This window comes from Aspergillus pseudotamarii (genome assembly GCF_009193445.1).
Source record: "Aspergillus pseudotamarii strain CBS 117625 unplaced genomic scaffold BDV38scaffold_20, whole genome shotgun sequence".
Lineage (NCBI taxonomy): Eukaryota > Fungi > Ascomycota > Eurotiomycetes > Eurotiales > Aspergillaceae > Aspergillus > Aspergillus pseudotamarii.
In genome coordinates, this window is record NW_022475034.1 from 340009 (window position 1) to 362479 (window position 22471).

At 47.0% G+C, this 22471-nt stretch overlaps 10 protein-coding genes across 10 annotated transcripts; 6 read left to right on the plus strand and 4 right to left on the minus strand.

The window, feature by feature from the left end:
* Window positions 1-169: 169 nt before the first annotated feature.
* Window positions 170-2510, minus strand: BDV38DRAFT_244201 (putative copper amine oxidase). Its single transcript, XM_032054285.1, has 4 exons — window positions 2175-2510; window positions 1544-2120; window positions 521-1491; window positions 170-466 (listed from the first exon to the last, which is right to left on the minus strand). The coding sequence occupies exons 1-4, from the start codon at window positions 2504-2506 to the stop codon at window positions 331-333; spliced, it is 2016 nt and encodes a 671-aa protein (XP_031914705.1). The 5' UTR covers window positions 2507-2510; the 3' UTR covers window positions 170-330.
* A 2059-nt stretch (window positions 2511-4569) lies between these two features.
* On the plus strand, window positions 4570-5013 carry BDV38DRAFT_281944 (uncharacterized protein; the record flags this gene model as incomplete). Its single annotated transcript, XM_032059685.1, has 1 exon — window positions 4570-5013. One exon carries the CDS (start codon window positions 4570-4572, stop codon window positions 5011-5013), a length of 444 nt encoding a protein of 147 aa, XP_031914706.1.
* Window positions 5014-7209: 2196 nt separating this feature from the next.
* Window positions 7210-8778, plus strand: BDV38DRAFT_244204 (uncharacterized protein). Its single transcript, XM_032054286.1, has 2 exons — window positions 7210-7637; window positions 7691-8778. The coding sequence occupies exons 1-2, from the start codon at window positions 7234-7236 to the stop codon at window positions 8583-8585; spliced, it is 1299 nt and encodes a 432-aa protein (XP_031914707.1). The 5' UTR covers window positions 7210-7233; the 3' UTR covers window positions 8586-8778.
* An 881-nt stretch (window positions 8779-9659) lies between these two features.
* On the plus strand, window positions 9660-10793 carry BDV38DRAFT_281946 (NAD(P)-binding protein; the record flags this gene model as incomplete). Its single annotated transcript, XM_032059686.1, has 2 exons — window positions 9660-9806; window positions 9858-10793. 2 exons carry the CDS (start codon window positions 9660-9662, stop codon window positions 10791-10793), a joined length of 1083 nt encoding a protein of 360 aa, XP_031914708.1.
* A 40-nt stretch (window positions 10794-10833) lies between these two features.
* Window positions 10834-12427, minus strand: BDV38DRAFT_69075 (uncharacterized protein). The gene is made up of 4 exons (XM_032063776.1): window positions 12111-12427; window positions 11955-12056; window positions 11597-11903; window positions 10834-11541 (listed from the first exon to the last, which is right to left on the minus strand). Exons 1-4 carry the CDS (start codon window positions 12415-12417, stop codon window positions 10875-10877), a joined length of 1383 nt encoding a protein of 460 aa, XP_031914709.1. The 5' UTR covers window positions 12418-12427; the 3' UTR covers window positions 10834-10874.
* Window positions 12428-13045: 618 nt separating this feature from the next.
* On the plus strand, window positions 13046-13340 carry BDV38DRAFT_244206 (uncharacterized protein). The gene has a single exon (XM_032054287.1). It carries the CDS (start codon window positions 13060-13062, stop codon window positions 13219-13221), a length of 162 nt encoding a protein of 53 aa, XP_031914710.1. The 5' UTR covers window positions 13046-13059; the 3' UTR covers window positions 13222-13340.
* Window positions 13341-14016: 676 nt separating this feature from the next.
* On the plus strand, window positions 14017-15210 carry BDV38DRAFT_281948 (uncharacterized protein; the record flags this gene model as incomplete). The annotated part of the gene is made up of 1 exon (XM_032059687.1): window positions 14017-15210. One exon carries the CDS (start codon window positions 14017-14019, stop codon window positions 15208-15210), a length of 1194 nt encoding a protein of 397 aa, XP_031914711.1.
* A 965-nt stretch (window positions 15211-16175) lies between these two features.
* On the minus strand, window positions 16176-17681 carry BDV38DRAFT_69086 (alpha/beta hydrolase). The gene is made up of 2 exons (XM_032063777.1): window positions 16898-17681; window positions 16176-16839 (listed from the first exon to the last, which is right to left on the minus strand). The coding sequence occupies exons 1-2, from the start codon at window positions 17309-17311 to the stop codon at window positions 16513-16515; spliced, it is 741 nt and encodes a 246-aa protein (XP_031914712.1). The 5' UTR covers window positions 17312-17681; the 3' UTR covers window positions 16176-16512.
* Window positions 17682-17743: 62 nt separating this feature from the next.
* BDV38DRAFT_244210 (uncharacterized protein) lies at window positions 17744-18144 on the plus strand. The gene has a single exon (XM_032054288.1). The coding sequence runs from the start codon at window positions 17881-17883 to the stop codon at window positions 18136-18138; it is 258 nt and encodes an 85-aa protein (XP_031914713.1). The 5' UTR covers window positions 17744-17880; the 3' UTR covers window positions 18139-18144.
* A 1836-nt stretch (window positions 18145-19980) lies between these two features.
* On the minus strand, window positions 19981-22259 carry BDV38DRAFT_244213 (uncharacterized protein). Its single transcript, XM_032054289.1, has 2 exons — window positions 20580-22259; window positions 19981-20526 (listed from the first exon to the last, which is right to left on the minus strand). The coding sequence occupies exons 1-2, from the start codon at window positions 21651-21653 to the stop codon at window positions 20167-20169; spliced, it is 1434 nt and encodes a 477-aa protein (XP_031914714.1). The 5' UTR covers window positions 21654-22259; the 3' UTR covers window positions 19981-20166.
* Between the last annotated feature and the right edge of the window lie 212 nt (window positions 22260-22471).

Here is a 22471-nt window from a genome sequence, read left to right on the forward strand (position 1 = left end):
TCATTGGGTAGGGTTCTTCTTGAGGCGGATACGAGTCGCTGGCATATCGCGTAGTCGCATGCCTCATGAGTTGTTGTTGGCTTTTGGTTTGTTCACTGCAGTAGCAAATATTTAGGGAGCCCTTGAGAAGAAAGACATATTAGGAATAGGGACCTTAAAATGTATCAGAATTGAATTCACAGGTTCAAGATTGAATCGCTCGAAACGTCCAAATCGGCCTATTTACGCTGACAGCCCGACCGCACCAACAACTGCCAAGTCCAACGCTAACTATATACTGTACAAAGAGTAAGAAATTCATCAACTCGGGAATATCCTCTTTCCCATCACCTAAATATGCGCGTTCCGGCAGCACTCCGACTGAACGACACGAGAGGCCGCATTCTTGCCGGACGGAACATCTATCGCCGGGTTCTCAGTGAAGAAGTCCGATGGCCGGATCATAAGCTGGAAGATCTCAACTGGCCTGTTTATTTGTTAGCATAATATTCCCAAGGATAGGCAAACAAGGTCAACTTACATAACGGGCCAATCCTCAACACGAGGGTTGTGGGTGATACCGAACGTGCTCCAGACCACGACATCGGTGTTATCGACAGCGTCTCCTCGCTTGACTGCGTCCGCTACACCGTCCACTTCTACCTGACTCTGGAGTGTGTAGCGACCGCCAGCATACAGCTCCGCGTCACGATACTTGGTGACCCAGACATGGTGCTGGGCAAACTGGGCACGCCGAGCCTGGATGGAGTTCGGATCCGCCAAGAGGGTCTGCGTAGCCAAAGGGGTGAATTTGTACGCCACAGGCTTCTGGCTGATGGGGTTGGTCTTGTTCGGATTGACCATCTTGACCACTCTGTTCAGCTGCGGGGCGGCATCGAGATACGTGGCGCGCTCGATCGTCTGATTCGTGACTCTGTAGTAGTTACCGTTGGGGTTGGTGGCTTCGTTCATCGGTACAGGATGCGATTCTTCAATGACAACGGAATTGTTCGCTCCATCAACGGCAGGATCCATCCGGACACAGAAGATGTGCTGGTGGTTCTGGGCCAGAACACCTCCACTGACTACGTTCCCGTAATCGCTCGTCTTGCCAGGGTCGATGTTGACCACGTTCAGAATACCCGTGGCCCGCGACTCGACCGTGATGCCACCGGCCTGGTCGAACTTGTAGGCGAAGATGTACTCATAGTTGGCCAGGGTGATGATGAACTGCACGACGAGCTCCCGGTGGCGAGTCACGACAGCGCGACCAGTCCGCCAGTTGGAATGCTTCCAACCAATGCCGTTGTCTTGTTCGTGCAAGCAGATTGCGTTGGGCAGCTTCTGGGCCTTGCCATCTGCACCGGTGATGACGGCATCGAAGTACTTGATGACACCCAGGCAGTCACAGCCAATAGACAGGTTATTGGCCATGTTACCACCGCCACCGTCGCCGAAATCGAAAGCTTGCTTACGGTGGTATGGGGGCCGGGGATCGGCGTATGGGACCGTCTGCTACTGTTAGTGCTTCCCCGGGTAGGGGTCCCAAAGTTGGCTGACTCACCATCTCGCTAATAGCCAGTCGGTACATGACACTGCGGCCATCGTACCAGACATCGTGAATCGTCGCACCCTCGCGCGGGTTGAAGGCGACACGGAACCGCCACTTCTGCCATTCGACAAGCGATTCGTTGGTGATCTTGAAGGAAGGACCTTCAGGTTGCACAACGTTCAGGGGCTTCAAGTCCTTCCGGCTTCCGTTCGGGAGCAGTTCCGGTACATAGTCTGAATCCTTGCAATGGCCGATGATGTCCCGAGAGAAGGTCTGCTCGTGCAATCCCTCGCCCTTACCTCCGGTTGCGGGACGGTCAATACGGACAATTTCTTGGGTAGTGGCATCCATCACAGGGATGATGGGGAGAGGGTAAGAGTAGAAGTTAGCATCTTCGTTGTTCTTGGCCGCGTTTGTGGCGAAGACCAGGGCTTGGAAGAAACGCCGGTTAGGGTCGGAGTAGTCACGTCCGCCGTATGGCCACGGCTCAATGACCACCTCAAAGCCCTTGGGGAGATCAAAGTCCGCCATGGCTTTCTGGAACAATGGAGAAGCCAGACAGCGTTCGACCAAGACGTCGAATTCGGCCCTGTCGATCAGGTTAGTGTTGTATCGACAATCAATACATCAGTGAAAGACCTACAGAGTCAAGGCAGCATGGTGCTCCTGCCCAATAATCTTGTGCTGCACACGCTTGCGGGTATTCACATCGACCTCCGCCTCTTGATAGACCGGAATGCGGTCACCGCTAATCACATCGTACTGACACAAAGCCAGCCGAGGGGGGCGGGGAGTAGTAGGACTGAGACGTCCAGCATGTTCAAGGGCCAAGAACTCTTGAAGTTGCTCTTTTGGTGGTTCCGACAAGTAAATCTCACGGAAATGAAGGACTGTGTTTGGGTGTGCAGCGACAACAACTTCGCGGGCGATGTTTGTCTCCTCCTCAGAGAGAATGGCAAGGGGATGAGGCGCCATGGTTAATCTGAATCTGATAATTGTCTAAGGAAGAAAGAGAACAAAAGGTAGGAAGAGGCGTGCTTATTATGCATGAAGTCAGCGTAACAGTTTCCAAATCGAGATAAGCCAAATGTCTCCGCTCGGAATGTCGGAATTGAGTCCGACGGCTTCCCTCGGGGCGCGCGGAATCCTTCCTTGGAGACCCCGCGAATTGGCGTCGTTGCCTATCGATCAATCGGATCGATAACTTGATCTTCAATATGGAGTAAGTTGTTACTAAGTTATGTTTTTGACAGTCAGAGGCCATGGTTCGAGATATCCTTATCCTCGGATGACTCAACTTGCGCACTGCGTCCTCCCTTACTCAAAATATATACTTTCTCACCCATTCACTGGTTTTATATTGCATCTCATCACCACTTACTTGTAACCATACTATATAATTTACTACTATGTAGGGATCTGGAAACTGCAATCGTAAGATGGGTTGAGTAGGCTGTGTTATGTTGAGTCAATGTTACCTTTTTCTTAGTGACCCATTCGAAACTGCGAGACATATTAGAAGTGGGTACAACTGTTCAACGGTTTTATTCTCAAAGAACGGTCTAGATCATCGAGTGATCAGAAGATGCAGTATCCAATTATCATGGATCAATGCTTGTACTATATTTCTTTTGGAGGTTATGGCAGCCGATTAACTAGTTGGCCTTCACTAGCCATGACTACTGAGATCTACAACTCTCTAGCCCTAATGTATTTGAAAGACATTTGAATCGAGACACACCGGTACAACCTGTATCGGTAAATAGCACATAGAACTGTACTTTCGTGATGATGAATAGGTGGTTCGGCTAGTAACCTAGTGCAGGCTTTGTCAGTACTGCTCTTACATAACGTATACTTGATTAATCTTGTATTCATTGATGACTTGTCAGAGTGGTAGAGTTGGGCCAGTGACAGGAACTATCATGTCTTGATAGCCAACCACATGCTTTTCCGCCAGGATGTATGGGGCAATACTCACCCATGCGCTTGAGCCGAGCTAGTGGCCATGTGTCTATGGAAAGCAATAGAGACCAATTCCCGAATGCATGCTTGGAGTGCCAGCTCTTCGCCCGCGGACACCGAAGTTATATTTGTTGGATGAACAATGCGGCCGTCAATTGGATCTGGGTTCCGTCAGTGGCGGGTAAATGATCTGCATGTTACGTCGATGAAGGCACTCTCCACCCGGAACGGCGATCATATCTGCTTGTGGAGAAAGTACCGCTCGTATCTCTCTTCGGTCTAACCCCCTTTCCTCGTACGTTGCGAGGCTCCTCTGCCTCCAGTCGTATCCTATGCATATTAAATAATTCAGTTGACTAGGATCAATCCGCTGAGACAACTCTTCCACAGAAGTCCTGTCTGATAAGGTTCCAAGACCCTTATGGGAGGGATTAGGCGGCGACATCACGACCTCGTCGATGCTCAGTGCTATCATCTATTAATTGGCTAAGAAGGCCGGGATCGCGATTGTTCCTGGACAGGAAGAATGCAAACCGATACTTCACCAACAAGGCGGCCTTGACGAATTGTGTCTCCCTTATGTCTCGCCTAAAGACCGAACTCTGATGATATGGTGGTGTTGGAAGCCTTTTGGCCCCTTATGTACAATATGTACCAACTCCCTAGTGATATGCCAATTCATCAATACGAGCATCTCTTCTCGTATAAAATATTAAGGACAGCATACCTGACCCACTTCCTTCCCCATGAAAGAGAATCCTATCCAATAATACTCATTGTCCGGTGACATGCCCCGTCTTTTTCACGTCATTATCCAATCACAGGCTATTGAGACTCTCCCAAGTCCAGATAGGGCACTTTCAACCTCGTGTTTGCCATAGAGTGGCCCCAAGGCCCTGTAGATCACTTCGTATAGCTTAATATGGCCGCTATTCTTGGACTCCATGAGACATGAGTCCCAGCCTTATGCGACAGTCTTTTCGAATTTAAACCCGTCACACCCCCACCATGGCCCACTATCCCCCCAAGCACCTTCACAGAACCGTCTAATTCAAACTCCCCCTCCAACCAAAATGAAGCTCCTCAACATCATCACTCTCCTCTCCACGACCACCCTAACCCTCGCCGAGGGCCTAGACACCCGGGAAGCAAATGAAGCCAACCTAGCAGCTCGAGCAGCCACCATCTGCGGATCAGGATACGAACTGAACCATGCAATTCCTCTCCCAGAAGGCACAGACCCCAAGCAACGACTAGGTACACTCTACACCTATATTGGCAAGGATAAGGGTTGCGCCATCCTGGACAACAATGTCAGAAAGGCGCAATACATGTACCTGGGCGTGTGCGATTGGAAGGGCGAACACTGCGACAAGGATGTCGGTACATTTAGCCAGTATGCGGGACCGATCTACATCAGCAACTTTGCCTGTGCACCCTTGGTTGCGAAGATGGGCCAGAGTTCCAAGAGTCTTTATATCGACTATAAAGATGAATATGGCTGGGCGTGTAACTGAGGTATCTTTTGCCTATGGGCCGGTTTGGGGGAATTGTCGGGTCCATGAGTCGGGTTCGATGGGAAGGGCCTTTGATGTTGATTTGTGACTACGGCGGACTGTCACCTTCAGTTGAAGATCATGACTGGGTTGAAGACTTGTGTAAAGTTATTTAAACATGTCTATATGTGCCAAGTATTTCTGATTTGCCTCTCGAAAGGTTCTCTGGGGTAGGTTTGAATGGATATGAGGAGGCTTTGCCGCTTTCCATCTGTCTTGACGTTGCTAATGGCGAGTGACATAGCGTGGATAAAGCCATTCACGGGGTTCTAATAGAATAACGCCTTTTTATTTTAATTTCTATATATAATTTTTTTTTCTTTTTCTTTTTGGTGTTTGAAATAGAGAACCAACAGGAGGGAGTTGCTGCTGGTCATCCGACCCAACTAATATTCTCCTGGCCTGTGGTTTCACCGCAGTCAATATCTGTGCTGGTGTCAATAGATTGAACTAGATTGTAAAGTGCTTTTTGCGAGACGTTCATTAAGTAGCACTTCGCTATCATAGGAGGGAATTGAAAATCCTGGTATTCAATCACTTCCACCAGATGCGGTAGATGCGGGGCATTTCTCCGAACGAAATAATGACTTTAGCAGCAAGCGTTCGGTGTGAAGAAGTTTTTTCTGACTGGAGGTTATGTGAATACCTTCACAGAATCGTTAGAGGGCGTGTCTCCCTTCCCATGTGAGCCAGGGCTCATATGTAGACTGCAGTTGTAGGACATATTGAGGGTTAGGGGGTCGGTGGGATTCACTGTTCAACACGACTGCTCATCCGGTCGGTCCGAATGGTGGCCCATGCTTCCCGCTGTTGCTGCCCACGAGACTTTCGCCTCAAGATTCGTTTAAAATGTGGTGGTGTGGTTTACCTCGGAGGGGGGATGATCCGTGGGATTTCCGGCGGAGTTGGGTTATGGAGCTTATTCGAGCTGCGTCCAAGATCCGAAGAAGGTATTGATGGATCCCTGTAATGGGGTTCTCTGGCATTGAAGCTCCTCTTATTTAGCTCTCTCTGGGTGATGTCGCCTAGAAGGGCCGACCATGCTTCATTGGGATGCTCAGACCTCTCGGTTTTGGCGATTCAGGACTAAAGCCAGGGTTACAATAAGCTAATTGCCGCATCTATATCAGTCATCAATGGCGGTTCTTGGGGTTGGAGTTCCCATCGCAAATCTTCTACTGTGAAAGACCTGTAGGGTTACAGAGTAAAACCGGATACCGACGAGGGAGTATATATTGCAGAGCGCCTGCAACTTGGTGTTTCTATTTGTTGTATTCATTTATTTGTTTGTTTGTTTTGATCTATTCCGCTTGGATATTTTCCCCAATCACTCAGCACGTCTGAAAATTTAGGTAAGAGCTAGGTATTCCATCCAATGTGGCTTGACATTATACGCGCCGTTAATGTCACGTGTCCTAGTATAATTTTACTCGATGTGCGACTTGCAATCACCTCATCTTCCTGCTTTTCCCCTCCATGGCCTGGGAGCCAGCTTTCCCAGAAATATATATCCTGATACCAGGATGGGAGAGGTATCGTAATAGTATTTAATGTCGTCTCCATGCTTTGAATTGATTGTTTAGATACAAGATATTGTGTGTGTTTTAAAGCAGACGAACAGGCCGAAGGGCACCGGGTGGGTCTGCTGACCTAAGAGACTTACTCCGTAACTAACTAACTTGACTAGTTTAGTCAGTTGTAGAGTGGTTTCTCTTCTTAACAGTATGCGGTTAAAACCCCTAACATGCCAATTAGGCCTTGTCTATCGGTATCTGCGGCTCATCTCTCTCTACCTCAAGCGCCGTTCCCCTCACCTACCTCCCCGCAACCAACAAAATCATCCCTCTGTCACAAAGCCTAGAAGTCTGGAACAGCCACAGTTGCGAAGCCAGCGCCGCTAATGGTGGAGATTGGGCCATCGCTATAGTTTTTAAGCGCCGCACGGTCCGATTCACACACAAATCCATACAGAATAAGTGGGTCTGCAGCTCTGCCCCTCCCTCGCATCATCAAGCCGCGGCGCTTAACTTGGACCAATCCAATGTGCCGTGTGGGATACAAGCAGTTGATATTTAAACTTGTACCACCCCTCGCTCCAACAGGAGGCATTTCCTCCTTCACTACTCCTGCGTCGCACGTTTTTCAAGGCAACTATTTCAAATCTTGCAGCAAAGGTTGAACATGGCGGATCCTTTGAGCGTCACTGCCTCGGCAGTGGGTATCATTACAGCTGCTATCCAATCGGCAAGGTCCCTCGTGGAAACCATCAAACGCTTTAGAGATCGTGACAAGACTTTGCGTAGGCTTCAAGAGGAGCTGAGGGACCTGACCAATATCTTGGACGCTCTGGCACAAGTGAACAAGTCCGAAATGTCTATGCTGGCCCTTCTTGAAGATCCAGTGAACCGATGCAGCCAGGTATGCCGTGAATTCGAAGGATCGATGAAAGCCTTCGGTGCCAAATCGAAGACTGGCCTTCGCGATTGGGCTAAACTGGAATTTATGCGCGGTGATATCAATGAATTCATAGATACTATCGCAGGGTATAAGTCAACAATCTCAGTGGGCCTAGGCACTATTACGATGTTAGTTATGATTCCCTGCCAAAGCCTGACTTGTCTCATGTTGTCTCTCTTAGGCAAACTACCAAAATCTCCCAACAAGTTCTTGAAGAGTACAATGAAATGGTCCAGGACACAGCATATAGCCTTGAGGTCCAGTTACAGCGGATTGATGAGAAATTGGCGCGAATGACTATGGATACGGTTGAAGCCTCAGAAGTAGGCCCAGATCTGAATGACGAGAAACAAGTAACCAAGCAATGCCTTCGGATTTGCCAGGATGCGAAATCTTATATCGAAACCTTGACAAACCGGGGATCGTCTCTATTACAAGGAACCTCTCGCGGTACTGATGAAGATGGCACGCAAAAGGTCTTCGAAGCGCAGTTGCTGACGCGGCAAGCCTTGGATAAAAACCGGGATACCTTCACAGACATCATAGGTCAACTTGGCAAACGTTTGGAGATCCTTTTGCTCACCAATGGTCCAAACGATGATAACGACCGGCAGCGGTTAAAAGATGACATCAGCATCTCGATGCAATGCCTAGAGGTATGCAAGGTGGCCACCGAGGTGTCCCGTCAGAAGATATACAAAGTCGGGGAAGTGGTTGCCGAAGAGAACAGCGATCAAGTAGTGGTAACTACTTTAGCGGATCTATTCGACGTCAAGAAAGCGTCATCTACGGGCAATTCGGCGCAGTTGGTTGGTTCAATGACAGAAGATGCTCTTTGCCATTTGACGGAAAAGCGTTATAGCAGTCGTTTTGGGGCTGTGACCGGTACTTCTCACAATACAGAAGTAACCACCACACCCAGCAGATCGCCGTCAAGTTTGGAAACTCAAAAGAACAAGCACTCCTCTGCGCCCCAAGCTTCCAATGATGAGCAGGCCTCTAGCCTGGGCATGAGGCGCAGTGCACCATCTCCCAACGAGATGAGGAAACGGGCAACAAGTGGCACAACGGACTAAGGTTATATAGGAGCGGGTCAAGTTTGAAAATGATTTGGGCCAAGCTATTTTTCTCCGATTAACTTAGAGGCAAGGCTCTGTATTGGATATGGTCCCAGAAGAACATACAATATGCGGGATATACTAACAGGCAAGTGCTGTATAGCCATGATCTTGTCTGCTGATAGGGTTACGGGTATATATACCAGAATATATAGATATATAGGAACAGTAACTGAGTATATAAGTGAATGGTCTAGTATATACCTTGCGTTATAATCTTATTCTATTAGTAATAGTAGTTATTAGGATATCCCCGTAAATTTAAGTTACTATATTGTTTAATAAACTTATAAGATAGACTAATATTAAGATAAAAAATAAAAAAAATAAATAAAACAATTGAAAATGATGAAGATCGAGAACAGGCACCAGCGAATGGTGGCTTCCCTCTCAACCATGCGGCTGAGGAACGGCCAAGTGGATGAGAAGCACTGCCCACTACACCTTACGGGCGCATTTGCTATATCTGTCAGGAAGGGGGAAATATATAGAATAAGGAATAGATTCCACCTCCTGTATGAAACCAGAATTGCCGAGTAAGTATCGTTATGTGTCTGCTGGAATGTCCGATAGTTGTATTGAACAACGGTTCAAATATATCACCAACTGTGCACGGAGTAGTTCAAGCCAGGGTAACTATGGGTACAGCTAACAGTATATGAACAGCTGTATCACTTAAATGTTACTCCGTGCCTATGTGCCCTACTGGTTACTTGAGTAGTGCTGAGTTACTAGATAACTAACTAGTATGAGGTGGATGACATCGTCTTAACCAACTTAGGCAGTATATCTCTCATTGGCTGAGTCTGATAAACCTTACCCAAGATCGGTAATAAGTCTCTCATTGGTTGAAGGACAGCTCATGGATCATGGATGGGTACTACGCCCTTCAAGGATCTAACTGCCAGCAAAGATATAAATAACTCCGTTTTTCCGAGAAGAAGAAGACTATAATCAACGGTACACGTTTCTTTACTTCCCATCTTTCGATAGAATATCTGCCGCTCCCACCTTCCAAACGACATAGGTAAAATGGCTACTACGACCTATACCAAATTCAACGAGGACACCGAAGCCCTCGAGGTCGCAGAGGCATTTGCTTCAGGAATCCGCGGCAAGACTATTATCGTTACTGGTGTCAATCGCGGTGGTATCGGGTTTTCGACCGCACAAGCCTTCGTAAGTTACCACACCAATGCCTCATACACCTTGCCCATATTAATTTATTAGGCCTCTCAATCGCCCTCCCACCTGATTATTACCGGTCGCAACCCCGTCAAAATCCAGGAGTCCATCGACGCCCTCAGAACTGAGTTCCCTGATGTGAACTATCGTGGTCTCCAAGTGGACCTCTCCAATCAGAAATCGGTTCGGAATGCAGCTACGGAGGTCCTAAACTGGGCTGACGTGCCCATGATCAACATTGTAGTCAACAGTGCAGGGATCATGGGCATCCAGAAACGCACATTAAGCCCGGATGGTATCGAGCTGCACTTTGCAACAAACCACCTAGGGCACTGGCTCCTCGCCTGCTTGATCATGCCAAAGTTGATCAAGGCTGCTGAGAGCAACCCCATGGGCGCCACACGCATCGTCAACGTGAGCTCCGCTTCGCCCCAGGTATCCGGCATGCGATGGAGCGACATGAACTTCGACAAGAAGAACAAAAGTCTGCCGGTGGAAGAACAGCCCGATTACCCCTGGTTCGCGATGTGTGGATGCCGAGACATCGAGGACGCCTCGTATGTTCATCTCGATGGTTACAACCGTAGCAAGGTTGCGAATGTGCTTTTCGGCATCGCTGCGAACAAGCGGTTGTTCGAGAAGTACGGAATCCTGACCGTATCGTTACACCCAGGAGTCATAGAGACTGAGCTGGGCCGGAACATGTCCCCGGAAGATCTGGGGGCATTTGCGGAGTTGAGAAAGAGTGTTTTCAAACCGAGAACGTTGGGCGCAGGGGCTTCAACTAGTTTGGTCGCTGCGTTGGACCCAATGCTGGCTCAAGGGGTAGGAAAACGCAGAAGCGGGAGCGAAAATTGGGGACCGTATCTGGATAATTGTCAGATTAGTGGTAAAGCGCATCCCCTTGCAGTGTCTAGCCAGGAGGCTGAGAAGCTCTGGGATGTATCCGAGAAGTTGGTTGGACAGGCTTTCACGTGGTGAGAAGTCCCTCAGGCGTGAGTTCAGTTAGGTTGTAAAGGGGCAAGTAGAAGTATAGGCACGGTAGAATTCCATACTCAATATCTAGTGACTGCGTTGTACTTGATTCCATAGTCCAAGCCCAGGTTGGTCATGTAGAGCATGTATCCATGGAAATTTACCAAGGCAACCTCGAAGCTCGTTCCAGCTGAAAATTCCATGTTTTTGAGCCAGTAGACGTATCCTCGAAGCAGCTAAATCGCGGTTTAGATCTTTTGAACACCAGATGCCACCAAGAGTTATAAGCCAAAGACTGAGGCTATCCTCAAGCTCGGACGGGTCACTATCTAGGAAATTCTGGAAGCGCAGAGACAGTGCCTTGAAATCGATGATTTGCTTCTGGCCAACTTGGAAAAATGTAGTCATGGTAAACATGAGCAATCCAAGATGGCACGCAGTTTGCGTGTCGACTTGGCAGGCAGAGTTCTCCATTGGAATAAACCTTAGAAGGCGATAACAAATTGAGACAAAGGTCTCTTCGAATCCCAACAAATCAAGTATTGGTTGATATGGATCGCAATTCAGTAGATAGCAAAGATTCATAATGTCTGAATATATCGTATTAAGGTATGGATGCAAATCATTCCAGGGTGTGACTGGAGCGTAGTAAAGACGGTGTCTATCCGACGCAAGCTTATTCCACACTTCAGCCATGTGGTCTCGGAAGAACATCGTCGGTCGTCCGTACTGTAAAGAAAGCATTATATCCGTCCTTCAATCAAGAAAGTTAGCTAAGTCGGCGACAGACTCCTGATGGTCTCACTCACTTGCAGACTTTCAAGGCGAGGGTAAGGTTCCTATCGAGGTCACTGAGGCCCCCACGCAGCTCCACCATCTTTTGTAGCCCCCTGGCGTGCACTTCAGTAGCAGGGCCTTGACCTCTAATTTGCTCCTGCATGATGAGGGATACGATCAACCCCATAGTAGAATCTGAGAGAGCATCGCAGCTTCCGAGCCTTCTCTGGATATGGGTGAATGTCTGGGACAAGTGATACAATGCCTTAGGGCTGCTAGTGCCATTTCCCAGGTATATTTCGTTGCATGCCTGCATTAAACTGATATTACAATGGTAGGCTACAGCTTTGGTTAGAGTCTATAAAACCATATGAGTGTGCCCGATCTTACCGGCCTCATCTGTGAACACTAACCGGAGCCACAGAAGCTTAACTTCACATAAGGAAAAGCCAAGGCTGATAGGGTATAGTCGTTCAGTGGTTAGGTCGAAGACTTGAAACAGCAGTCAGCTCTAAGTGGGCCACCTCGAAGGGTTTAGACCCTCACATTGGTTGATAATATTAAGGGAACACCGGTTGACTTCGGCTATAGGAAACGCGCTTGTGAGGATCGTATCCCCGAATTTCCTGTCTACTGGACCTAGATCGGCGCTTCTATCATCGTTGCGGGACATTCGATGAAGGCCTGAAGTATTGACAGCCTTTATCAGATGTAAATCTTTTGATAGCCCTTCTCTTGAGGCCCGGTGGACCTTTTTGCCAGCATTTTTACCCTTCATGACATGACGGCGCATCAGCTTCTTGGACGTCCTGTCAGGTTGGAGCCCATCAATGAAGTAAAATGTCTTCTCCATAGCAGATGCTGTGTTGAAAGTATCGGCTGTACGTCGTAAATACAATATCGGCCTGTAAATCAAAAGGATAGTGAGAAGGGCAGATCTGGTGAGCAGGACGGAGTCTGACACAACACAAATGCCAAGAGGTTAGTTGGACTACACGAGGCGCAGCGCTGCTCTGCTTAATAATACATAGAGCGTAGCTAGGTTTTTATCACCTTGGGAGGCTCTTCATGTCTATATAGTATTTAATTTCTACCCATCCGATCATATCATGGTTGTTTGATTGCATAATTAAGATGGTGGCTAGAAACATGTTCACCGATTGAACAGTATCACACTTACGCTCCTACTTTATATTAATCATTATTAACCATGAAGATTCTATCTTTGAGAAATAAAGTTCTAATCTATAGCTTGTATAGAGTTACGAAAGGCTCTTTACTATATTACTACACGGTATCTTGACATTTGCCATCTTACTTCTTGCATCCACGTCACCGTATTGTTAATGCAATTCTTTCCGACTCCTCAGTCTCCCAATAGGCCTTGGTTATAATTACCAACTGACAGTATAGTCAGGCCTTGAAAACAGTAAAGTGTATTATCCCTTGTGCCATAGCCCTATGGCTATCGTTGGCTAGTCCCAGTGCCTTGCAAATGTACGGCAGGTTCGCTGATGACCTGCCAGTCGTAATTCCTGTCTTTTTTTTTTGTAACGGCTTTGTGCTCGAAGTGGTTCTTATGCTCCAACTGAAACCTATACTGAAACCTATACTGAAACCTCCACTGAAATACCACGTCCTGGGACGACTCTACTGATCCAGTCGCACATAATTGTTGTTGTTTACTTGACTAGAGATTCAACCAAACAATGATGTAGAGAACTGGGGTCCACCTGGTAATTATGTGGCTGGCAAATATCGGATTGTATGTACTGCTACCGATTGGGGTCTTGTCTAAGGGTTGGTCTGCGGCAGGATGGCGGTGGGTATGTGGAAAGCCAGCTAGGTGCATAGTTGAGCGACCTCGGTATACACCCATGGTACATCTTATGTAACATGCTAAGACATTCGTGTATTTTGAATCATGGCTTGCAGTAGCGCTTCAGCGGTGGCGCATTACATTGGCTCTCGGTTCACCCTTGTTTCTTTAGTGCGTAACAGATATCACTTGTGTGAGCGACCGAGAGTGGCTATCGCCCTCCAGGCTACTCGGTGTAGATCTTATAACTAAGTTATATCAGTTACTTTTAGAAATGCGTGATCTTTCATGTAAATCCATGTGCTATTACAATGAAGCAGTGCGTCTAACCACCCAGATAGCTGGGGGACACATCGCGATTCTATCGCAAGCGGCACTAATGAAAAAGGATCAAGATCCACGACCAATCAACCCCGTAAAGGCATCACTGAACGGCGCTAACCAAGCTGAGTTTGAATGGCATTGGCCCCAACGCGTGCAACCCTTGTCATCCACACACTCGACCCGGGAATGCGGCGCAGCTCCCCATATATGTCGCCATATCCTCGTCGAAGCAGACATGTTACTCTTTGACACTCCTCCATCTATGTTTGTTCTTAGAGAATACCCATCTTTCGCAAGTAGAGCCACATCATGCCTGATCCACTCTGGGACCCTGACCTTATTCTTCAAGTCACCAAAGGCGGGCGCCAGGGCATGTTCTGCCTTGGCCAAGCCCGTAGCCGCTACAACAGTCGCTGTCGATGGGATGTTGAGAAATCCGAATACTCCCGCATACGCTCAATGCTGAAGGGCATGTCGAAGAGATTACCACACACGATAAACTATGATGAGTTGAGCACTATGGCTAGCTTAGGCCTTTGTGACTATCATGCTGGCCAAGAAGCGGAGATTGTCGATGGATGGTTGAGGATTCTTGCCAACATAGAGCACCTCAACAGCCAATACCAATGCTCATCACAGACAAATGAAGAGGCACTGGAAGCTATGGCTATGGATATACAAAAATGTCGGGAATTGATTCATTGCGATCCTGATTCTGAAGAAATCTTCTCCGTCGCCTTAGCTCGGTATGTTCGCCGGCAGAGACGCATGAAGAAGGACTTGGAGGAATGTCGAACGACACTCGCATCGCTGCAGAAAACAGCTGTTGATACAGACTGCCTCGAGAAGGAGAACTCTGAGCTTTCTACAGAAGTCTCATATCTCTCACAGCGTCTGGCTACCGCTGAACAAGTCATTGAAGGAAAGGATTCGGAACAACAAGCGAAAATCCACGAGTTACGGAAAGAAAGAGACGCATTGCGAGCTGAGAACATGGATAGGAGTGTGGAAATCGAATGCCTCCACGGGCAGAAGGATCTTTTGGACCAACGTCTCAGAGACAGAACAAATGAATTGGACAGCGCTTGTCTAGTGAGTCGAGGGTTAACAAAAGAGAGGGATGACCTAAAGTCGGAGCTAGAAACCACAAAAGACGAAATCACGGAACTAAAAGAAAGCAAATCAGCTCTATTAACGGAATCCAATGTCATATCTACTACTCTTGCACGAACCCGGCCACAGCTAACTGCTAGCCATCAGGCTAACGAGCATTTGAGCAAGGAGCTAGAGACAGCGAAAGTGCAACTTGCTAAGTTGCATGATATTTTGCGTGCGATAGATATAGCAAAGAAGGCATCATTTTTTTATAAATTGAGAGCTTGGGCTCAGCAGTTCTGGCACAGGGTTACTGGCTGGTCACGATCGAGACGAGTCCCAATCTCGGATGAGGAAGAAGGATTGACCCTTGCTTCAGTTGAGGGAAGCCATGCTCATGGCGGTTAGGTAGCACGACGTTTACTGAAAATTAGACCTAGTATTAGGGAGTCTGGGGCTGAGATTCAAAACCAAAGGAAGATTGACGTATATTACAATGGAAACTTCTTGAGCCTAAGTCAGTCTTTGATATCGGTAACAGCACTGGTTGGAGAATCCTGGCTAGACCGAATTATGATCTTTCCCAAGAAGGGGTCTATTTCTAGGACGAACCAATCCCCTCTGTGACCGCTTGCCGGTTCTTTTATGTTTCCACAGTACACAAAGGAAACGAGCTAAATAAATAAAATAAAATTAAGAACGACAGGGGAAATTCGCTCGGGGCCACCCAACTGACTACTCATCGAGTAAAAATGCAATGACCTACACTATTGTCTTAGCAAATCTATATTATATTGATCACCAAGTTCACTTGAAACACCAAAGCGCTTTGTAAAGCACACAGCCGTCCGTACTAGTAGTATTCTAGGTTGGATCTTCTATTCATGTTTGCATCATACCTTGGTGTATATCGAAAGTAGGAAAACACATGAAACTATTCCACAAGCCTGAGAATATTCGGCAAGAAATACTCGAAGAAATCGAGCAATTAGAAGGTATCATGGGAAAAGAACCAGGAAAGATAATCCAGTTCTAATCGCCTACGTTTCTTCTTGGGGTACTTATTATACCCGTGGAAACTGTGAATGTGGTCCAACATTACAGTTCTACATCTCGGCGAACAATGGTATTGGAGAGAAATATGGGATACCCTAAATCACCAGTTACAGGACTGCCCACGGTAGGAAATGTACAAGGCTCGCCGATCAAGTACTTCACAACTCAGTGGGCTTGATTTCACGTTTTTATTACTGTGGCTGAGCCTGGTAAAAGCTGTCTCATGAACTCAGAGACATTTGGTACGGATCATCTGGTAGCGAGATAGCTGAACTGCAAGGCGCAATGAAACCCTCGAGTTCAACACATATCTACCTCCATTCACCTGTACAACACAGCATATGAGCTGAAGTTTAGGCAAATATACTAAGAAATATCAGGTTTCATGCAGACTTCAAATTCCCTCTCTGCATGTGTCGATCTGGACTTTAATTCTCCTTCTTTCATATATTCCAAGGTTCAGAACTAAAGAGCACAGACAGGAGACACTGATGAACGATCAAATTTGATGTGAAAGCGGAAATAATAATCATCTCATTTCACTTGGAGTGGCTGAAAGCTTTCTGTAAATCTTCTCATTTCGCGAAATGCTTCATATAATATTGAATCCTCTCAGTATTACTCAAATTCAGAATCTGACATGATGCAAGCAAGCTAGCATTGCTCCTGGATCATAGACTCAAGAACTTCAACAACTTTTTCCGGCACACTCAAGAAAGGGCAGTGCGATGAATCACAGCGGTAAGTTTTCATTTTGCCCGCAGTTTGGACAATTGCCTCTTGTGCTGAAGGAGGAACGGCGTTATCACCTTCACAAATTAGATAATAACATGGGACCGTGTGCCATGGTTCATAACTAATTGGACTTCTGAAAACAGCTGATGCAGTGTGAACTAACTCAGACACTCTTGTCTCCTGATCCTGTGGATCCAGACCATTGAACAGAACATCCGCCTCACCAATCATTCTGCAATATAAACCCTAAAAATCGTCTTAGTTTGTACAATTACAGAACTATCAAAATGAGGGTTATGCTTACATCAAGTTGCATGAACGGTGGCAAGCTTCCTCCTGCAAGGTCGGTAATAGTCATACCTTTATTGCCCAGGAAAGCAGCAATGTACAGTATTGCGATTATGCCACCTTTCCTGTTTACAGCCTTTCTCTGAGCCAATCCATATCCCTCGGCTGCATCGGAGGCAACAAATCCACCATATGAATGGGCCACAAGAATGACTTCCCTTCCTTGCCCAGTCTCATGCTCCAGGGATGCTCGCAAGTTTGCCACATCATCAGAAAGCGTCTGGCTTGGCGGTTCAACACCTGTGGATGGGTGGGCAACAGCTGCGGTTGGAACGCCTTGAGACTCTAATAGTCGTCGCACAACATCAAATCCTGCGGGTGAACTCCAGGCTCCTGGAACGAATACTATGGTTGGTTTCGTCGTAGCCATTTTGGCTCTTTGTTGGAATGGATGAAATTATACTTTAAGGGAATATCTTCTGTAGGTGAACGAAGATATCGACCAAAGTACGTTGAGACCGAACCTTTTATTCTTTTTGAGATATATGTACCTCGACCCTGAGGCAAGTGTGATGACAAATCAAGCATATTGGTAGCTTGAATGCCGTTAGAGAAGCCGCACTGGCAATCGAGCAAGCAAACACCGCCAGCAAATCCCTAAACCCGGCAGTAGAGGACGTGTAAAGTTGACACACACTTATATACAGGCGCCTTACATTCCTACCATATTAGCCGACTGCTTATTGATAGTTACCGGTGACATGTCCTTTACTAATCATGCCGAGAACAACGGTGGAAAGAGATCAGTCAAGAATTATTTGTGTCGGGATTTGCAGCGGGATCTGGTTCGATTCCGGCATAATGTGTGGTAAAGGCCTCTTTAATTTCGTCGTTTAATAGTATGAAGTAATTATAACTTTCTGTAGCATTCGTCAAAATCATTAACAGCACATTAAGTATTGACATTCCTCAACTCGAATATCAAATGCGTCTTTTACGATGGCAATCTTCGCGTGGATATTCGAGAAACTCCTATTCCCAACCCCCGAGCCAGTTCAGGCCCTTGTCCATATGGCTGTGTCTGGAACGAACCCAAGAGGTTGGAAATGGCGTAGGATAGGAGATTTTACAAGCAGCGAGCATAAACAGGAAATAGCCAAGATATTCTGTTCCCATCCAACCTCGCTGCGAAATCAACTGACTCCTACCCGTAAGTTAGCTGGACTTCGCTTTGGGATATATCATGTTACCCGGTAGTCGAGATTTCTGGTCTTTAAACGTGCGCCTTCAGTTCTCCCCAATTATATCAACGATTACGAAGCGTAGCTAGGGCATATTTAAGGGCCTTATCCCACCAGGATCGGCTCAATACTCATTATCTTGGCCCTAATCAGTGAGGAAGATCTTGACTTTCTTTGCCTAGTTTATCGCGACATCTCTGGTCTTCATGAATCTTGATTTCCAACTGTTGCTTCTGGTTGTGCGATAATAGCATTGGCAGTAGCGACTATAAGCGCTATGCAATATGGTCCTAGCAAGAGAGATAATCATGTATCTGTCTCCTCGCTTTCCCATCTGTTCTCTTGCAGTCATGATATCACGATCTCAGTTGAGACGGCAAAGCCTTCCCAGATGAACTTCCAAAAGGTCTGTACTTCAGCTCGTCCATGGCTCTAGTGTTACTTCACAAGTATCACACAATCCACGTTTTCTATGTTTGTAGGTGTATGTTTATAGTGCGGTACTGTCCGCCATATTTTGCATTCCACATAAGTATGAAAAGTATCTACCACCCGCACAGGGAATGCTGTAATAGGTATTGGGAAACATCTTTCCAAGTGGTCGTAGACTCTCTGATCTTACTTTCTAATCTATCATCTGATCTCCATTCCTGATTCCTCTTGCTTGTATTTCCCTTTCTCTCCGATGACATTTATCATAGTAACAGTTAAAAGGGCTACAGAAAAGCACATCAGGCTATAATGTGATCACAGGCCTCGGCAAGGCAGCAATCACATGAGAATACTAATGGCTTTCAGGGAAGAAATATCTGAAGATAAATGTAGTTAATATCTGGATTTGTCATCTAAGGCAATGGGCCAGCCTTCTGACTAAGAACAACTACAAGGGAAAGAGTTTAGACAATTACGACTCAGAAGAGAATCGTCAATCAACGGTTCGAAATTCAAACTCCTGTGAGCAAGACTTATTCATGTTAACAGATCTCGACGAGGCTATTTTCTCTCGCGAACGTCACAACTTTGGCAAACTGGTATCTTGTCGCCGTTATCCTTTCAGCTTACAGATATGATTCATTCGTACTTATTCCGTGGAGCGTATTTTGACTTATTTCTAGTCAAACTTATATTTCTTGCCTTTCCACCCAGGGACCTTGGTTTTCATTTAGAATTCGAGATCACCACCATCTGTCTCAACACCAGGGGTCCTCGTGATATAAAGCTTACATAGTCGATGGTGATGCCAAGGATATAGAGTTCTAAGTGAGTCTAGGAAGGGTTCCAAGGCAATTCAATTGGAGTATTGCCATGATCAATTGCCGTGGTCGTTTCATGGACCGGGAAGTGGGTCTCGGGGTTTGCTGTGCGATCTATATTTTCAATCCCGAGGAGCAGCTCGGATCCCGGGAGGCTCATACGGATAGCCATTATCCTGACAAGGGTAATGATATTACTGGTCTGGAGCTCGGCTCTAAGGTTCAGGGGTGGCTTATTAGGTCTCGGGCAATACTCATTCAAGCGGGTCTGCCATTTTGATGTCGAATGCATTTTTCAAGTAGGATACCATGTTGACCAGCAGGATGATAGTTATGGGTTCTGCGAATAGTGGTTTGTTTATCAGGTAAAAATAGGATACTTGCCGATCGTTGTCTGGTCAATATGTTGCACAGGAAGGGCTATATGTCCAATATTTATCGGTCGTGCCTAAGATGTAGTATATATGGCCGACCATCCAGGGTTAATGTGTCGGTGACAAGTAAGGATCAACGTCAGATTGAACGTCTATGGGGGATTGGGAAAATGTATGCAAAGCAGGGAGAACGATACAATTGATGTGAACCAAGGGCTATGAGCTCGTATTGTGCTCCACCAAAAGTCTTAGGTATCAATTAAAGAATAATTGCAAGAAATATCAACTGGTATTCTGTGCAAATGACAACAATTCATCTCTATATCGTAACAGCTTGGCATTGAATGACAACATCATGAAATGCATATAAACCCAAAATACCCAGACGCCTGACACAGAATAATAATGTACAATGCTCTAGAAGATGCGCGTAATGCTCGGCTTCACCCACATGGGCTTCTCGCATCGATGCGACGCTCGCCAATTCTGCATTTTCTCCACATCCCAGCCAGCGGAGAGTCGCACCTCCTGCGTGGGCGGCTTAGTATGACCTAATCGCATTGTTCGCACAAAGATACAATGGCCGGAATGGTCGTAGGTGTACGATAGACATTCAGCGTGCTCGTGGCAGGCTCTCCGACAGGCTTCCATCGAGACGTGTGCTGGCGACTCGTCGGGTTCTCTGAAACCACCCCAGTCCCCGTTGTCCCAGTCTGCTTTGCTTTCGAAAGTCCCCATGCGCGTGTACTCAAACAAATCCGCGTACAATAAAGGTTTCTGAAAATTGGAATTAGTTATAGAGAACGGAAAAAACTTGATTTTGGACGAACCTTGCGATCGCGTCGATTTTCCCACTCGATCAACCCCTTCATATCCGATAGCATAGTTTTATGCATGCTAATTACCGGCTGGCACCAATACGCATGGTCAAATGGAATGCTATGCAGCGGATGTGGATTGAACATGGGCCATAGGCCCGACAATTTGACGCCTTTCTGGTACAACGCCCAGCCGAGCACGGAATCCCCACAACAGTCGCCTTTCACTATATCCTCAAACTGTAAGCTCAGAGATGGCTGAACGTATTCACCCATTGATCCGTGATGTCTATGTACCATCTTCTGCATCGCGCCACCAGAGAGAACAAACCCCGCGCCACCGTACGCAAAATACATCGGCTTGCCCTGAGCGATTTCCCGTCCGGGTGATGGCGAACCAAAATACAAAGGCTCGGACGGATCGTACTGATCGAGAAGGCGGAAGAGATTGTCCCACACATAGTAGGTATCGGATTCTAGGAAAATGTACCACTGCGCGGTCGGGTTCACCTCATGGGCGCGTTCGATCATGGGCAAGAACTTGAAGCGATCCAGGTGCCAGCCCTCGTCGCTCCCCACCGCTTTCTCATCGCCTTGCCTCAGGGCTACGTAGGGTTCGAGGTCCGTCACATTGAGGCGAAACGATTCGGGAAGCGTCGCAAGGATGTCGTGCACGCGATGACCATGTAGCTCGCTTTCGCGATCGGAGACGATGAGCAGGTTCGGAATACAACGGGTGACGGTCGAGATCTGAGCGTCCACGCGATCGGCGGGCTCGGACGCCCCGATCTTCAGCACAACTTGGATACGTGACAACACATAGGTGGGGAAAGAGTCACAAAGGTGCTCGTCATCAGCGCCGGGACTCGCGGTGAACTGATTCTTCAGGGGAGTGAATCGTGTAGTAGTTTCCCATTCCCAATAGTCCGGCTCGTTCTTATCCTGGCCGGTGGCATGGTGGTAGAGCGTCGCCGGGTCTAGGGAAGTATCAGGCACACTGATCTTGAGCACCGAAGCCACAATCACCACTAGCAGGATAAATACCAGGACATTCGTGGTTTTGCGGGACAATATCCTCCGCGCCATTAGCTATGGTGGGGTGTCAAGGAATTATATATTAAACACGATAAGACAAGGTTTAGGATCAAGAATAAAAGTGATCGGCATAGCCTCCATCCATGCAATAGGAATTAATTCGAACAAGGAGCAAGGACGTCAGTAAATGTGCTGTTGCACATTTGGAGATTTGGGAAAGTTTTCAGGATACAAAAGAATTATTCACAGCGACGAAGGGCCGAAAAGAAAGGAAGCAAAAACTGGAGAAAATATCAGGAACCAAAAAGGACAAGACAGAGGGCGGAGAAATTGACAAAAAAGTGGATTCATTCGAGTTTAAAAGTCGACACTCCTGACCCAGCTAACGGACGATAGTGGGCGAAGAATCCATTGCTTCATCCCACCCCTCCACAGAGATTAAGGCAACAAGGAGAGTTGGTCCCTGGGCTTGAAAATTTAATTTGACGGGCCACCGTGGGGGGAACTGGGCTCCATTGGTTTATGCAGGGCCCAGTGACTGGAGACAAATCCACTGGATCACCGTGAACTTTTTTTAGCAAAATGAAAACCATGGAAAAGAGTTGATCATCAATGGTGATTGTTCCCCGCTCATGTCAACAGGGAATATTACAAAACCTGTCATTGTTGAAGTCTTTCTGTGCTCTTAACATGATAGCAAGGGGCTCACCCGGTTATATCGTTCTTTGGCGGAAAAACCCTGGCAATATGACAGTTACTATCGGAGCTAAAGTGAATCACCATATCAGCGAGAACCAGTGAATCAGCCCTAAGCCCCTCATTATAGGCCAGTGGGAACTCCACTGCGGAGCCTCTTCGTAGGCCGTTAA

Bases quoted from the DNA above. Each gene is read 5' to 3' on its own strand.
- BDV38DRAFT_244201 (XM_032054285.1), bottom strand. From the start codon at position 2,506: ATGGCGCCTCATCCCCTTGCCATTCTCTCTGAGGAGGAGACAAACATC. The intron at 2,121-2,174 runs GTAGGTCTTTCA...CCTGATCGACAG, and splicing joins CACCATGCTGCCTTGACTCT to GGCCGAATTCGACGTCTTGG. The intron at 467-520 runs GTAAGTTGACCT...ACAAATAAACAG, and splicing joins GTTGAGGATTGGCCCGTTAT to GCCAGTTGAGATCTTCCAGC.
- BDV38DRAFT_244210 (XM_032054288.1), top strand. From the start codon at position 17,881: ATGGCAATCTTCGCGTGGATATTCGAGAAACTCCTATTCCCAACCCCC.
- BDV38DRAFT_244213 (XM_032054289.1), bottom strand. From the start codon at position 21,653: ATGGCGCGGAGGATATTGTCCCGCAAAACCACGAATGTCCTGGTATTT. The intron at 20,527-20,579 runs GTTCGTCCAAAA...TCCAATTTTCAG, and splicing joins AAAATCGACGCGATCGCAAG to AAACCTTTATTGTACGCGGA.
- BDV38DRAFT_69075 (XM_032063776.1), bottom strand. From the start codon at position 12,417: ATGGAGAAGACATTTTACTTCATTGATGGGCTCCAACCTGACAGGACG. The intron at 12,057-12,110 runs GTGAGGGTCTAA...TGCTGTTTCAAG, and splicing joins CCTTAATATTATCAACCAAT to TCTTCGACCTAACCACTGAA. The intron at 11,904-11,954 runs GTAAGATCGGGC...CCAAAGCTGTAG, and splicing joins AGTGTTCACAGATGAGGCCG to CCTACCATTGTAATATCAGT.
- BDV38DRAFT_69086 (XM_032063777.1), bottom strand. From the start codon at position 17,311: ATGGCTACGACGAAACCAACCATAGTATTCGTTCCAGGAGCCTGGAGT. The intron at 16,840-16,897 runs GTAAGCATAACC...GACGATTTTTAG, and splicing joins CACCGTTCATGCAACTTGAT to GGTTTATATTGCAGAATGAT.
- BDV38DRAFT_244206 (XM_032054287.1), top strand. From the start codon at position 13,060: ATGTACGGCAGGTTCGCTGATGACCTGCCAGTCGTAATTCCTGTCTTT.
- BDV38DRAFT_244204 (XM_032054286.1), top strand. From the start codon at position 7,234: ATGGCGGATCCTTTGAGCGTCACTGCCTCGGCAGTGGGTATCATTACA. The intron at 7,638-7,690 runs GTTAGTTATGAT...TGTCTCTCTTAG, and splicing joins GGCCTAGGCACTATTACGAT to GCAAACTACCAAAATCTCCC.